Below are 16,267 nucleotides of genomic sequence, written 5' to 3'. Positions count from 1 at the left end.
GGTCTTTTGTCAGCCCATAATCTACTCCAAGAGGCCCCTGTGTTCTGTGTCCAGAATGTGAAGGTTTGCTATATGCTGAATTCAACGTGTGCAGTGCAGAGTGGTTCTGTATGATGCATCGTCTTAAATGAGGAGGTTCTACTTTTCAGTTTACGAGGTGTTGCAGTGTGAAGTTCTGTTCTGCAAGAGGATTCTCTTTTGCCTATCATTTTCAAGGTGAGGAGCTCTTCCTTTGAAGAACATAAAATAGTTTATACGAGATGAGGTATTTACAGAAACACTAACATCACTGGGAACCACCATGAGAAGAAACAAGCAACTTTCGCTTTTGTGTAAAGCTCACTTTCAAATCTCTTGGTTTTCCTTTGTTGGATTTTAAAGCTTTTTCTGCAAAGTTTGTGTAAAACTCATAGTTTTATAGTTGACCACAGAAAACAACATGTAATGGTCAGTTTTTATATTTGTTGTAAACTGTTATTTATTCAAGTTAAACCTCCTGTTGTCCCAAAAAAGCAGACATGCCTCTAGTGACATCACATAAGGCACAAGACAACGTACCAGACATTTTGACTACCTCGACTTATACTTTTCCTATTTTTCTTTCCCATTCACAATATAATAATTAAATGTCTTCAAAAGTGCATATAGCAATAACATGTTTAAGACATATTTATATAAACATGGCATATTTTGCCTCTTGTGATGTCACAAGCAAACACAGATGACCTCCAGCAGCTTTTTTCTTCGGTGAGCTTTTTTTTTTTTTTTTTTTTAAATTGTTGTATTTTGCAAATCCCCTAGCGAGAATCAAGACCTCGTTACTTAGTGACTTTATCATTAATGGGCATTTCATAATAAAAACATCTATTATGGTTGGTGTCTTTAACTAACTCTATATTATATTCAAGCATTCGATATACAAATAAAGAGACATAATAACCTGAACTCAGGGAACTTAACCGTTCAAATTGTGAGTCCTATTGTATGGAAGCAAATACACTCTGTTTCTAATCAGGCTTGGCTTTATCCTCGCCCGCTCCCTGCTACTCAGTCTAATCAAACTCATATATGCAGGCAGAGTGCCTGCAATTATACATAAGCCCCTGCTCCATGTGTGTGTGCGTGTGTCTGTGAGTGTGTGTATGCCTAAGTTGGAATACGTTTTCTGCATGTGCATACGTCTGCGAGTGTGTTTAAGTTGTGTAAAAGGGTGCGGTTTCAGGGGCTGAAGTCACCCTACTGCTCTAATGCCAAGATTTTTCGGGGGGATACGAAGCTGTGCAGCTTTACGAGACCTCAGCCTATGTACGATACTTAAGAGACACCACAAAGAAAAGAAAAGAAAAAAAAGAACGTGTATCAAGTACAGAACACAAGGTACGTGTACACAAGTGCGCAGAGTTCTTACACGGGCACAAATGTCTGTTGGTCAAAGACGTGTTGGCACGAAACGACAGAAAAAGGAGAAGATTGAGAAGGGGAAAAAAAATAGTAAAATGCAAAATAAATGTGAAAGAAAGTAAAGCATTTGTAGGTGCAGTGTTCCCTTGCCAGAGTCTCTCCTCTTTCCAAACCACACCCCGCCACGGCACAGGCCCAAACCAAAAGCCTTTGTGTGCGCTCCCTCATTTTCCCTCTTTTCTCTCTCCGTCTTCCCCTTTCTGCCTTTTCTCTGTGGTTCTTTTTAGTGAGGTTTTTCTCCCTTTTCTGTTTTCTAATCTTTTGCGTCTTTCTCTAGTTGCCTTATTCCATCGAACAAACCGCCCCTTTCAGCTGTCCAACTTTGCCGGCTGTTTGTGTTGTCATCTTGAGTCTGCCATTAAAGTGTCTGTCCCAGTAACAAATATACTATTGCAACCACTGGCGCTGCAGAACCTCGGTACTCGTGTCTTGGTTTCCAAGACTCTCTCCGGCCTGCGATCAAGCAAGGAGACCTGTCTGTGCATCACCTAGAAAGCCTCTCTTCTGAGTGCGGATCTGGTGTTTTCTGAGCCGTTAAAGAGCACATGAGAAAACCATATGGTCCTGTCTAAAGTTAGCATGTTGTGGTCTGCCGTTGACACGCGGTGCTGCCCATATACTTGATATTTCCCATCGCCTGTGGCTAGGCCATTAAATATTGAAAGTGATGTAGCATACTGATGCAGCCATTAGCATGCTAAATGTGCGAGACAGGTGGTTGAGGTCGCCTTTTCTCAAAAGGCAGGAAATATGTGAGTGGAAAATGTGCGTAACTGTGCCCATTTACTTTGCCGTACAGTGTAAATATTGTTTGAGTAAGCTGTTTATATATGTGTTCTGGGAAGGGGGGTCAGTCCAAGTCAAATTTATACAGACATACATGTGCAGCCAGAGAGAAATGGCTCATGGGCCGCGGTGGCTTATAGGAGCGTATGATATCCAGTGTACATCCCAGAGACTGCACGGATCTGTTTCCAATCTGAGCGTGTGCGTGGAGCAATGTGTCACGCCTGCTGCTTTTCATGTGTTTACTGTGTTTAATAGCCGCTCGAACGTTATACTCGGACTGGTTTGGATTACCGTGTTTGCATTCAGCGTGGAGAGAGAGCGAGAGAAAAAACTGTTCAGATTTATTTTGCTAGTCTGATGTCATCACGTCTTAATTTTGGCATTAAGAAAAAAAAAAAAAAAAAAAAACCCGGCACATGTCAGATTAGAGGACACAGGCCAAGTGAGCGGGTTTCCAGCTGTCACATGTTAACGTGAAAAGCAGTTTTTTTTTTTACACACGTGTAAAAAAAAAAAAGGGGGGGCTACATGCAGCGCTTGTTGCACAGAGCGTATCCTGCAAAAATAAAAAAGTGATGTTTGAACTAGCTTCAAATGTTGCTTTTCTCTTTATGCTAAAGATTTGCAGTTTGCCTGTCTTTGAGAATTTGAAGTATAAAAGCTTAAATGTAAGTGTGGAGATTAAATTGTTATGGTTCAGTGGAATGTGTGCGGATTTTACAGTAAAACGAAAACGGGAGGAACCTTGAATTTAGTTCCTGAACACATTAGGAGTTTGCCTCCAAAGTCAGAAAAAAAAAGATCTTTCTGGTCTTGTCTAAAACATGTGGTGTAAAAAGCACAGACGAGGTACAAATTACACATGATTGCTTTGTTTTGAACTGAATTGCTCAAAATTAAACGACTAGAGTATAAAGTGTGTGTGTGTGTGCTTGGTGGAGTGTATACCCTGTATGTGTCCGACACGAGGAAACATTCGGGCATCCCGGGGCCTCTAGTAGGATCGTCGTTCACCAGGTAAGTGTCAGTAGCCTGAAAAACAAACACAGTGAAAACAAAAGTGAGGGAGTTAAAGCATTTCGCGTTCATTGTTCCACCTTTGCTTGTTGTTCTTTTCAGGTACAGCAATCATTGTTTAACAGCAGTGCATGAAACGGTATTTATTTGTTTTGGACTTTTCTATATCAGCTCGCAATGCCTTTTTTTTTTTTTACTGTGGTGAAAAGTACTTGTTATAATCTTTTAAGACTTGCAGTGCTTTCTACTTTTATGGGCACTGCTTGTAAATATTTGTATAAAGCCTTAAAATAATGTCACCCTGGGAAAAAAAAAAAACAGGCACCAGGCAAATATTTATTACTTAATTTAGTTAATTATTTGTTTGTTTTACCCTTAACAATTCAATTAAAGCTTTTTTTTTTTTCTTTTTTAGCATTATTATTATTTCCTGTGAGTTCAGGAACTTTTAATTACTAATCCACAATGTTTTAATTGCCTGCAATATAAACATGACTGACCCCAGAGGACCATTTCAAACAGCCACTATTCGAAATAGGAAACACAACAGAACATCCCATTAAGTCAGGCAGACATTTGAATGTCAGAAAAATATCAACTGAACCGATCCATATCTACAGTCAGAGTAGTGGCTCCATAATTCCTAACAGTTCCAATAAAATTCATTTCAACCGAAGAATTTATTCATTTATATCTTAAAGCTTTAGCTGAGTGTTGACGGAACCTTAATAAGTAAACTGTGACCAAATGTGCAGCAGAATTGCTCAAAGACTAATTAGTCCTCAAAATGGGAAAGACAAGAAAATCCAAATAGATCTATATCTACATAGATACAGATCTATATATAGATATAGATCTATACCCAATGATACAGATCTATATAAATGTAATGCTTTGCAATCAGTGTGGTCAAATCTTTAACGTTCATGTTTTTTTATTCTGAAAAAGAAATTCCCTAAAATATGCTTGCCTCATTATAATAATAATGAAGATATAATAGTTATCCTTTCTCCAGAGGCTCTACAGCCCCATAAATCCACAGTCCAAATATCAATGCGTATGCATGCATATGTGTGTAGGTGTGCATTCAGGGAGCTTCATTTGTATTCTAAGACAAGCAGGCAGGCGGAGAGGCAGGGTTCTGGCAGGGTCCGGAGCTGTGAAATAGGCTCTCCTTGCAGTTCTGCTGTTGATTGGATCAACCTATCCCCACTCAACTTCGCCAAAGGGAGCCCAAATCCCACAGCCGCTGCGGCGTTCAATGAAATCCTATTTCATTTCGCAACTTTAACGGATAAAAAAGCGTGCACACCCGCTTGTGCCAGCCCAAGACCCCATGCACCATTCATTTACCGAAGGAGAGCAGGGAAGAAACAGTGTATGTGCCTGTATTGAGATACACACAAATATATATATACTCTACTGTCCCCCAGACTCCCCCTGCCCCCGCCCACCCGAAATATAATCTCCCATATATGTTTTTTTTGTTTTTTTTTTTTCACAAACATGTGCTACTTGCTTTGCACACAAACACACAGCAACACTCGCAAGCTCCCACCAGTGCACACGTGCATGCCACTTACGCAGACACACAGACACAAACCCCATAATAAGAGCCAGACGTTGGCAGACCACACAGCCCTGAGTTGTGGTGAAAACAAAGGCTATTCATATCCTTCGCAATGAGAGGTCTGTACAGCTCACTCTCCATCTCCCCCTCTACCCCGTCTTTTTATTACAGATAATCTGCACTCGCAAACCTCCCATTTTTCTGCAATTGTGCGATTTCTAATCATCTTTATTAGTCCATAAACATGTTTCTTTTTCTTTTCTTTTTTTTTTTTTTGTTTTTGGCCTGCTTTTATTGCGGAGGCCCTCGGCTCCTTGAGGGGGCAACACAGCGCCTATTGTTGAGTCTCACGATGCTGATGGAGCCAGGAACAGCGTGAGAGAGAGAGGCCTGCTGATAAGGCAGCAAAGCATTATGGGAGCAGGCTAGTGGAGTTCTTGAGATGCACGTTTACATGCTAATATACAACAGCGTACTCAAGGACAAAAAGCAAACACCCCAAAGTCTGCCAGGATACACGTGTGTTAATGAAACAATGTATCTGATTGGCTGGTGGTCCCAATAATGGCCTGGTTCCACGGCACCTGTGCAGGGGTCCACACCAGCCTGAGCCTTCTGATAACCAGCAATGCATCAGGTGTGCTGGAGCTTCAGTGATTGGCTGGGAGCAGCCAGAAACAGGGTCAGGTGCACCAGCAGGCCTCCCCTCATTGGTTTGGCTATGCCCAAATAAGCTGCGAGTGGGCAAGAGCTGTTTTCATTGGCCTACAACTGCCTCATTCTGCTAGTGAATGGGAGTCTGGCCTGATGGCATCAGGACAACTGCGAGTGTGCAAGGAAATCTAATGAAATCTGAGAAATTCTTTGCACTGAAGCCCTTCATATCTGCAAGTTTTAAAAGAACGGTTCAGCGGTTTAAAGAATAGTTGTTTAAAAAAGGTTATTAATAGCTAATGTCTTACTTGCAGTGCTGTATGTAAAGTTGATGTTTTTGTTTAGTACAATTTCCAAATTAGTGATCCTGGAAGCTGGAGCTGACGAACAGAGAGGTCAAGACCAAAGTGGACTTCCACGTCTTAACACAACAGTCTCAACAGAATAATATTTTTATTTAGCACAAATCAAACATGGTAGTTTATCTGAATGCTATTATATCCATTGTTATGTTTTGACTGAATCGCCTTATAGCCACAGAAGCCAATGATTGTCAGCACAAGAAATGGAGATAGATGAAATATTAACACTAATGATCTTCAAGTATGAAAATGATTGCAAACAGTGGAACATGTAAAGTGGAACATAGTGGTAAAAAGTGCAAAAATTGAAAAAATAAACAAAAAAAATTCTTTTTTTTCAATTAGTTTTATTTCCTTTGGCTGAAAATATTTTACATGTTCCTTTCACACAGGAAGGTCGGTGGCGCGCCAACTCCAACCTCCAAATAAAATGTGCATAAATTAGTTTTTGTATGACCTGCTGTGAGATTTTTTTGAGGCTTATGTTTTTTTTTTTTTAGGATGGTTTTGGTTCTTCTCTGATAAGCTGCTAGAGCCAGCATCTTCCACCAAAAAGTCTATTTTTGATTTATACTAAATGGAGAAGCCAAGAAAGTTATCTGCTACAGACGGTGACTCACCTTGTATCACCATTTCTGTGTAAATCAATCATTGACTTTGGTGTAACTAATAGACCTGAACAATTTAAAGGTTTCTCGAGCATCTTTTGCATAAACAGCTATTAAATATTTAAGGTACGACTGTATTAGGAGGATAGATGTCTGTTTTAGTCTTCTTAGCCTCTCTCAGACAAAGCTGTTAGCTAAATAATCATTACTTACAAGATAAACTCTCAGCAGTGTTTCACTCAGGAAGATGTTTGGTGCTACAATGCCTCCAACCTTCGTTTCACATTTAAATAAACAATGGCTTGTCTGTAAATCTCTATGATTTTCCCATGTTTTTCGGCAGAAAACACACTGTACATCAATGGGACGTGTCAGGTTAAATCAAAGAAATAAAACCAAGTGCAACTGTGACTACAGTTTAAAGGTTATCAAAAGAACACTTGAACAAACTATTGTGAGGTTTTGAGCAAGAGGAGTTTTAAAACGGTAGAAATCTATTTTTAGTCAATGCTCGGAGTTGTCAACTGCAAGTAAGATATTAACTCCTTATAATCTTTTAACAGAATCTCACAACAAATATCATGAGCTATCCATTTAACCAGAGTTCACAAGCATCAAGACAAAAGAGTCAAAAAGAAAGAAAGAAAAAAAAAACAGGTCAATCTGACTTGCAGATCATTTGCTCTCATTTTATATTAACCAACTGACAAAGAGCAGTTTACATGCCCTCTTTATGTCATCAGCCAAAGAAACAGGTGCTGATGAACCTCAATCCCATTGTGCAAGAGCGAATAACACGGAGCTAATGAATAGACTAAGCTCTGTACCTGCCACTGGGGAGGCCAGAACATACTGCCGCCCCTTTGTAGTAAACCCCTCAAAAAAAAAAAAAACAACAACAAAAAAAACTCCAGGGCCCCAAACATTCATTCTCTCTCTCTCCTGCAGCAGTGTATGAATTATATATTGTACTGTATATATAGAGCATATGCCCAGCCCATATGGCCAGCCCAGAGCGAAAAAATCTCAAAGCCCTCCTTAATTAACATTTTAGAGGGAAGATTCGGAGGCGGGAGATTGAGTCAGTGACCTATTTGGAGTCCATCATCGCCCAATGCAAATGTGCTAATTGAGACAGATTTTCCTACTTCGCAAATATGTGGCGTAGAGAGGATGCTTTGGAGGATTTCATGTTTTTTTTTTGTTTTTTTTTGTAGTTGTTTTATTCCTGTGAACCATCTGATCTAAGGTAGGGGTATAAGATGTGTTTCTAGCTGTATTTTCTCCTGACAAAAGAAGACACTTCTCTTTCACTTTCTCCCCCTCCATCTCACTAAGTCCTTCTTGGCCCGCTCTCTATCCGTCTTCTCTCTCTCTCTCTCTCTCTCTCTCTCTCTCTGTCTTGGTGGATGTGTTGACGACCATATGGCCAAATTCTTTGGAGGTGAGATCTCCGAAACCTGCTCAGACTCTCGCATCTATGTACACGCACACATACACTCCCACACACACACACACACACACACACACACACACACACACGCACACACACACACACACACGCACACACACACACACACACACACACACACACGCACACACACACACACACACATGCACACACACCTCCACAGAGCTTTGTGTAGGGAAACCTCTCATGGTGAATTTTGTTCTCAGATGGCTCCATTTTAAAGAACATGAATGGCAACATATCAATGATCCTGTGTTTGCATCTCAGAAACTTGCAGTACTCCTACACCTCGTCCCAGACTGTACCTCTGCTATCATCATCTGCAGCTTCTGTCAGCACATCTTTTTAAAATCCAAAATTATTACCATCCCTTTTTACCTCAGTAAACGTTTTCACTGTCAAGATGTGGTCGCTGACGTTACCACTGCCAAGTTGAGGACGCAAGATGAAAATTGGGGGTGATGAGGGGGGAGAAAAAGAGCGAGAGCGAGCGCGCGCGCGCGAGAGAGAGAGATGGTCCAGCCAACCTGTATGAGATGGCAGCCACTTCAAAGACTCCAGGCCGCACCGGCGATCTGTTCCACAGTGTCTGAGCACTGTATGAAAGGCAGAAATGGCCGCCGTGTGAGTCCTTGCCAAAGCTACCTCAGGGAGAAATGTTGGAAAAATACAATTTTTCACACAACTATCTTCTGGGAATGGGGAGACTTGATGAAATGGGAAAACAATAGCAGACATAACATACAAAAAAAAAAGAAGTAAGAATAGAAAGATGGCTGAGCAGAGTGGTGGCTAATTATTTCACTCTTCTTTTCAGTCCTGATAATTTAGCTCGACCAAATGTAGCGCCAAGATGAAGAGTTTAAGATTGCATGAGGCTAAACTCTTGCGTTGTGCTCAATGTGCTTGTGGAAAAAAAATAGTAGCAGGCTGTTAGGGTTCTTTCATGAACGCCACCCTAAACTGCCTTCTCCTCCTGAGCTTGTATGTACATACAATAATAGAAGAAACTTGATTTCCCCAATAGTGGACCAGTTTGCATAAGTTATCTTTTGGAAGATCTTAGCAATTCTGAGTTCAGGTCGGGTTATTAGTGCCAGTTTATAAAAAAAAAATGTCATCTTAGGTCACTTTGTATAACAGGTTCAATTCATACAAATATGTATATTCAGATCAGCTTAATTATATAAATTGATTGAAATTTAATTATATCCTGAGCAAGTAGAATGGAGAGGACTGACTCGTGTTTGCAGCTTAAGATGCTCAACTATCTGCTGCAGGTTTTCTTAAATAAATGTAATCAAATCAGTAACCTTTGAACTGACAATCACAGTCGTTATAACTAATTGACACTGACTGAACGGCTTTGTTCACTTCCTCGGCTGCCAATGCTAAAACTACAGGCAGGCTACAATTCTAAAACAGTGCAGAAAATCACCATCGTTGTTCACAACCCCTCCTTCTGTTTGCCAATTGGCCTGGTTGAAATTCTACTGGAGAAATCTAGCTTAATGGCAGAAATCCCATGCGGAGCATTGAAGAGAGATGAGCATCAAGCAGAATTGTGTAGAAAAGCGATGACAAGGCTAGTTAAATAATCCAATATGCCAAAAAAACTGGAAAAAGAGATGGATGGAGCTGAAAAACTACTTAAGGAAAAAAAAAAAAAGTTAGTGCATGGTGCAGACAAATGCACCAAATTAACAACTACTTTGGATGCTGGCGGTCAGTGATGTCACAGGATCAAGCAGGCTGACTACAGCAGGGTAGTCGTGCAAGCTGGGACTTTTTTGTCCCATCCCAGACTTAGCATGTTTTCGTTTTTGGATGTGTTCAGGGCACACGTTAAAGGTGGCCAACCAGCACTGTTACACCATATGTGCATAAATAATTAATCTGCTTGATCAATTACAAACATTCCATACTGGTTTGATTGCAAAAGAAAACACACCGAGTCTGTGTCCAAAATTAAAAAAAGTAGTATCTCAATATGCAGACTATTCATCCAGCTGTCCTGTACTGTTTCTATTTTTTACCACCTAAAAAAAAAATACAAACAAAGTAAATAATTCACTTCCTGTGTGGTTAGCATTTTGCTTCAGTTTATTTTGTATATGTGTTCTAAAACTATGAATTCTTTGCAAAAGTGCTACAGTTAATCATTGTTGCTGTTAAGTAGCAGACACTGACAGCATCAGCTTTGTTTGTGGAGTTGCTAAAGAGGGACAGGATGATGTCAGTCGGAATAGAAGTGAGGAAGAGATGGATGTAGAGGGACAGGAGAAGGACAGTAAAATAGGATCCAGATGAGAGTGGAATAGGAACCACCAAAAATGTCCCAGGTTCAGGTGCATTGTGCCGGATTGGGCTGGCATTAAAGCTTTCTTTAAAATTATATTAATCTTTTAAGTTTAAAGCATTGTGGTCCAAACTCTGGCATTTAGTGTTGCAGCTAAACTAGCTAAGGCTTGAATTCTTGCTTCAACACACAAATTGTCTCAACCACAACTCTCATGGCAGTTGTTATTTTTTACAGCATCTAACTGCCAGAGATAGAAAAATAAGTAAGGAGCAGTATCTCCACAATCTATTTCGCAACAATATCTTATTATATGGAGAAACGAGATGCAAAACTCAATCCTCAAACTCTATATACAAAGTCAAAATATTTCCTCATTTAAACGAGAAAGGTCTTAACAGTGAAGCGGAAACACCTGAAGGGATTTTTGAACATCACCTAGAAGAAACAAAATGAGAAGATGAGAAGTCAGGAGGAGTTTTATGCTTTACTAAGAAATTGTAGTCTCTCAGAAGAATGTGTTTATATATTTTGTTATACTAAGAAAGTTTTGTGTTTTAACAGCGCTGCTCCTGCATTTATTCCTGGCTTTGGCAGCTAAATGCTTCTGTAATTTTACAATACATAGTCACTTTCTGACTGAACCAACTTTGGTTAAGTTATAGTCAAAAGGTTTAGGTTTGTAACTAAAAGGAAAGTAGTTAATTTAATTGGAATTTAACCATTTTTAAACATTGCATTGAAAACTAACGCAGTTAATTGAAATGTAAAAATGTTCAGTATCTAAAACTCTCCAAAATTGCTTCGTATAATATGTACTTATCTTAATCTAAGATTGTCCTGATGAACAAAATGCATTAAGAGTGCTCTGTTTGTGACTTCACAAAGAGCTTAAAGAGAATTTTAAACTGGGTCTTAAACAATCTTAGTTCATGTTAAATAATCATGTTCAAGTTTGATCAGTTAAGATCAAATGCAGCCTGTGAAATATCCCATTACTTTGGGGACGACAGGAAGTCACAAATCAGATGCAAACATCAGCTGCAGCTGTTGTATCCCAGCTGTAAAATATGACCACATTTTCTTACTCATTCACTGCTTTGACTGACTGATACCTTTTATGAGGAGGACACATCACATACTGCCCCAGTTAGATTGGCACCCTGGGTGATGAGCCACATAACCCATTTAAAAAAAAAAACAACTGGAAAGAGGTGCAAAGTGTATTTTGGGAAGCGTACATGTGGGACACCGGCATATAAAAAAACCACACAAAGCACGAGGTACAGTGAAGCTGTTTATGTGACAACACTAACATTAGCCGTCCCAACCTCATTGAAAAAAGCCACTCACCCAAACGGCTCCAGAGAAACAAGAGGAGATACTCACACTGTGACACACTCCAATACTCACTTGTCCTGGCAGCTTGCCTGCCAACTACTGATCTCACTAGACAGGATAGGCTCTGAACTGTGGCTTGTTGATAATACAGCACCAATTGTAACTCTGATCTACCAGGGCAGCGACGTTCCTCTGCTTTACTGTTTGCACCATGCACCTTCTCCGCGGATTATGTTACCAGATGCCATGGACACCGCTTTTCCTGCATGGATCCTAATCCAATCTTTTTTTTTTTTTCCCCTCTCTCTTAATAGCCAAACCACACTCAGTAAAGAGCTGCACTGCCTTAGTGCATTTAACAATGAGGTTTTGGTTGGTACAATCATCCTTTTGTTTCCCCACAAGGAGTGATCCTTGGAGGGATTTTCTTGTGGTTATGGTTTTAATGCAGCAGAGTTTACCACAACCATCAGGCCGTGTAGATTTGTGTTACATCATGATGCAAACACACTGAATTTAGCAGCGGGTTGAGGTGACTTCAAAAGTTTCACTCTTCACCACCTCAACTCGATTAATGCTCTGAAGATCTTTGTAATAACACAAGAAGATTCACACCCGTCTCCCTGCTTGGCACCATTTACTTTCTTTGCTTTTCTCCTTGACTGACAGGTTGTGCCGTTGGCAGGTTCTCTCTACAACAACCGCAACGTAACCAACTGTGAAATTATAGGCCAACAATCAAAACAGAACCAGGCTTATCATATCAGTGCCAGTTATCAACCATTGTCTACCAGGTCACTTGCGTTGGAGAAATGGTTGGACAGCTGACGTTAAAGCGACGCATGCCATTTGATATTTGGAGGCCATGTCTGTGTTGATGTGCTGCTGTGATTAGGGGCTCCTATTGGTGCTAATACACTTTTATTTAATTTTTTGTTTTACCTTTTTTTTTGCATGTGATGTCATAAAGTTGTTAATAAACACTGACTCGCACAAATGAGCATAGATATAAAGAGCTGAGAGAGACTCAAATTGCTGTATTATGCCAATGACCATTGTAAAGCTATGCAAATGTTGAAAAGATTTAATGTAATTTAAGGCATGAATTGTGCATACACTTTAACATGATGATTTTGAAAATTATGATTATGACTGTTATTATTATTATGTTGTATAGCTTTCTTTTCAGATATTTAATGTAATGCTGACCATTTTTTATTTATTTATTTATTTATTTATTTATTTATTTATTTATTTATTTATTTATTTATTTATTTACCTAATATGAAAAAGAGATAGCATAATATTTGCACTTTTTGTAGAAAATGTAAATAGCTACATTCTAACTTTTTCAAATATTACCTCAGTCTTCCTGACAAAAACCTGGACAGGCCACTTTAGGAATACATCTATAAAGTATTGAGTAATGTCTTTGTTTTAACCAGTATTTATCCTAGTAATGCTGTGCATTTTTTTCTGCACAAGAAAAAAAAAAAAAAAAAAACTAACTTTGCCAAATCCATGTTGTAATATTTAATATTTCAAATAGGATGGAACCTCCAATAAATAAAGAAGTGTGAAGTACATTTCCCTGATGGAATCTCTTGAGCTGTTCTTAATGCAAAAGCTTGATTCGGCTTGGATGGTGAAGGAAAAAAAAAACATGGGCAATAAAAGCAATCTGGTATTTTGCAGCTTATAGTACAGCCATTTTATAAGACGATTTTTATTATTACCATTATGGGATTTATCCGTTTAAATGCTGCAGGATTTAGGGAGATAATTCTCTTTTTCAAATCATCCGATTTTCAGATCAATGTTAAAGACTCGGGAATTGCCGCGAATCATATTCTCTTTGTGCGACCCTCACTTGACGGTCCTTCAGCGGCATCTCACCTCCACACACCCCCTTCGGTCAACTCGATGAAGTGTGATCAGGATCGGAGTTAAAGCGGCGCACGAATGAAAGCAGGGAAGAGGCGCAGTGTAAAGGCGCTAATGGAGAAGACTGCGGAAATAGGGCATGTTAATTATAATATTAAATGAGATTTTGTGTCAAGTATTGTACGTGGTGGTCAGCTCTGCTTATTCTTTAATTTCTGTTTCATTCTGACTGATAGGAGGAGAGCAAGAAAGGGCAGCTTCGGTGCATTAAAGCAACGGAATTTACATTTTAAAGCTGCCTGGTAGACTCTTCTGAAACGCCAAAATTAATTTATATATTAAAGCTCACTCGTAATGTGATTTTTTTCTATTTGTTTTGTTACTTTATTGAGATTTCATCAAGACAAAAAAAAAAAAAAAAAACTACTTTCCACAAACCAAGCTCAGACATGCTTATGCCTCTGGTGACATCACACATAGCATAAAGCAACTGATGATATTTATTTTAAGATCATCTATCGCTGTTTAAGTCCTCCTTTGAACTAAGTTTTTCATCAAGATCATTTCTGAAAGGTGTTTACTTGTGTTCAATCTACTGATGGTGCTCGTTTGTCTTGATTCTCGTGCCTCTTGTGATGTCATCAATATAAACACACACAAAGCAGAAATATACTTTTTAGCACGCCTTTTAAAAACATATCCAGAGGAAAGCCGTACTTTATTACCATGCTGTGTTTTTATTTTTAGAGGAAATTTGCAAGTAAAAAAAAAAAAAGAAAGAAAAAAAGAAAGAAAGAAAACATAGCCAAAGAAAAGCTTTAAAACATTGAATATGTTATAGACACTATTAGTTGAAATTGAAACGTAAGCTAAATTAGGACACTAAAGTGAGTTTTATTTTTGTAAATTTAAAAGGCACGGTCGTATTTTTGTAAGGACGCAAACTGCAGGTGACAGCATTAATGTTAAAAATTGATAAGAAATTTGTTAAATAAACGTGAACTCCGCTGATTTGTATTCACTAACACACACTCACACACACACACACACACACACGCACACACACACACACACACAGGTGCGCAGCAGCTACAGTCATAATAACACACTGAGGAAAGTTCTGATCTTTCACCATAATGAAATTCAGCTCCGCTCAATCAAACAGAATCCCTGTTTTGTTTACATCCAGCCTTCCATACTTCACCCTATAGAGCCAAACAGAAAGGAACTATTGAGTTTCCACAGCACGTACCATTATAGCGCGGGGAGTTCTGCCAACCCTCTCAATGCCCCATTTTCCTTTAAAAGTTCAGCGTCCAAAAAAAAAAAAAAAAAAAAAAAGTGAGGGAGAGAGAGCTGAGGGAGGACGACTTCTTCTCTCTTCACTGTTGCCGGAAGCAAAACAAAAAACGGACCTTTAAACAAGTCGGCTTTAGGCCCAGAAAAAGAAAAAAAAAAAAAAAGTGGGTCCACTCTGCAGAAGACTGGTTGAAGAGAGGACAGCAGCAGCTCCGGACCTCCCTCCGTCCTATCGCTGTTTGGTGTCAGATGCACCCATGTCCTGCACGAGGAAGTCGGGGAGACGTGCGCGTCAAAGTCCCGATGAACTTGTCCAGATTGGAAGACGCTTAGACAAAAAACATATCCCGAAATGATCTTAATATTACGATCAATTTACTGGACAGGAGGGGTGACACAAAGTAAGTTTCTCTTCTCTTATGCTTTCATTAAAGAGTCTTTGCAGTCGAGCAGCTTCTGCGTCCAAAACTCGTCCAAAAAGCAGCGCGCCCGATCGCTTTTACCGTCGTATATCTCTCTCTTTCGCTCGCTCTCTCTCTCCCCCTCTCTCTCTCTCTCTCTCTTGATCCACACTCACTCACACACATATATACACACACACACACCCGCACACGCGAGAATATAGATACACACAAACTGAGGAGGGTGGTTGGGGGGGACACCCTCACCGCCTCCTCCTTCTTGAAGCTGACGAGATGAAAGCGCGTGCAGCGTCGCGTTGCGCCGGTAGCGGAACGCTGGCAGAGCAGCGACACGTCGGTCGGTCGGTCGGGTCCCGGACTGCGGCGGAGATAACGTGCTGGGAAAGGGAAGCGCTCCGACCGAACGGCTCACCTCACCGGCGTGCACAATCAGAATCTCACACGGTGGTTGTGTGGATGAGTTGGTTCACAGTGAGCCACCTCGAACCGGGGAATTATTGGGTGAATTATTAATAAAGCGAGCGGTGCGCAGGCTGTCGCGGAGAGAGCGCAGCGACCACGGGGGAGCAGCTGGGGCTTTAGGAGCATTAGGAGCACCAGGGGCTAAAATCACGGACTGCAGGAGGGGAAGGGGGGCGGGGGGGGATTATTACAGGCTGCACTGGCTCCGGCACATTCCGTCAACACACTTTACTTATCCTGGTCCAACTTAGAGCTGAGCTCAAGCAAAAAGAGGGAAAATATGATCAGAACAAGAAGACTCCTCTAATACGCATTTCTTTTTTTTTTTTTTATCGTGGTGTTGGGGGAGCAAAGGGGAGGAGGATACGCGCAGCTCATCAGGTCAAAGACATTCTGATGGGTTGTTAATCAGACTTCTGATTGGGTAATGCTAAGCTGGGGTTTAAGAAGTTTTAGCTCCCTGACACAGATCTGTGCAAGGAACGTCACCAAGAGATTACACGAGTGCAGAGATCAGCTTGGAAGATTTGATTTTTTGGGGAAATAAGTTCACAGAAACGTAAACACACGAGCAAGCCGCAGAAAAAGAAGCAGAAGACGCACTACAGTTGTGGAAATACGTGTATAA

General features: G+C 40.2%; 1 protein-coding gene across 6 annotated transcripts in view; it reads right to left on the bottom strand.

Annotated features, from left to right (window-relative positions):
• Nucleotides 1-15,488, bottom strand: part of nfixa (nuclear factor I/Xa) — a 125,988-nt gene extending 110,500 nt beyond the window's left edge. For 2 of the 6 annotated variants that reach the window (XM_014981919.2, XM_014981944.2), the window contains exons 1-2: nucleotides 14,709-15,485; nucleotides 3,199-3,282 (exon numbers count right to left, since the gene is read on the bottom strand). In XM_014981919.2, the coding sequence (XP_014837405.1) occupies nucleotides 3,199-3,282; nucleotides 14,709-14,711 (87 nt within the window). In that variant the 5' untranslated portion in view covers nucleotides 14,712-15,485. Of the gene's footprint in view, nucleotides 1-3,198; nucleotides 3,283-14,708 lie in introns of all 6 variants that reach the window. The other 4 variants (XM_088005101.1, XM_088005091.1, XM_014981954.2 and 1 more) reach the window with 4 other exon arrangements.
• Between the last annotated feature and the right edge of the window lie 779 nt (nucleotides 15,489-16,267).

This window comes from Poecilia mexicana, unplaced genomic scaffold (genome assembly GCF_051168715.1).
Source record: "Poecilia mexicana isolate PSO_F unplaced genomic scaffold, ASM5116871v1 scaffold_1, whole genome shotgun sequence".
NCBI lineage: Eukaryota > Metazoa > Chordata > Actinopteri > Cyprinodontiformes > Poeciliidae > Poecilia > Poecilia mexicana.
This window is presented reverse-complemented; position numbering and strand designations above follow the sequence as displayed.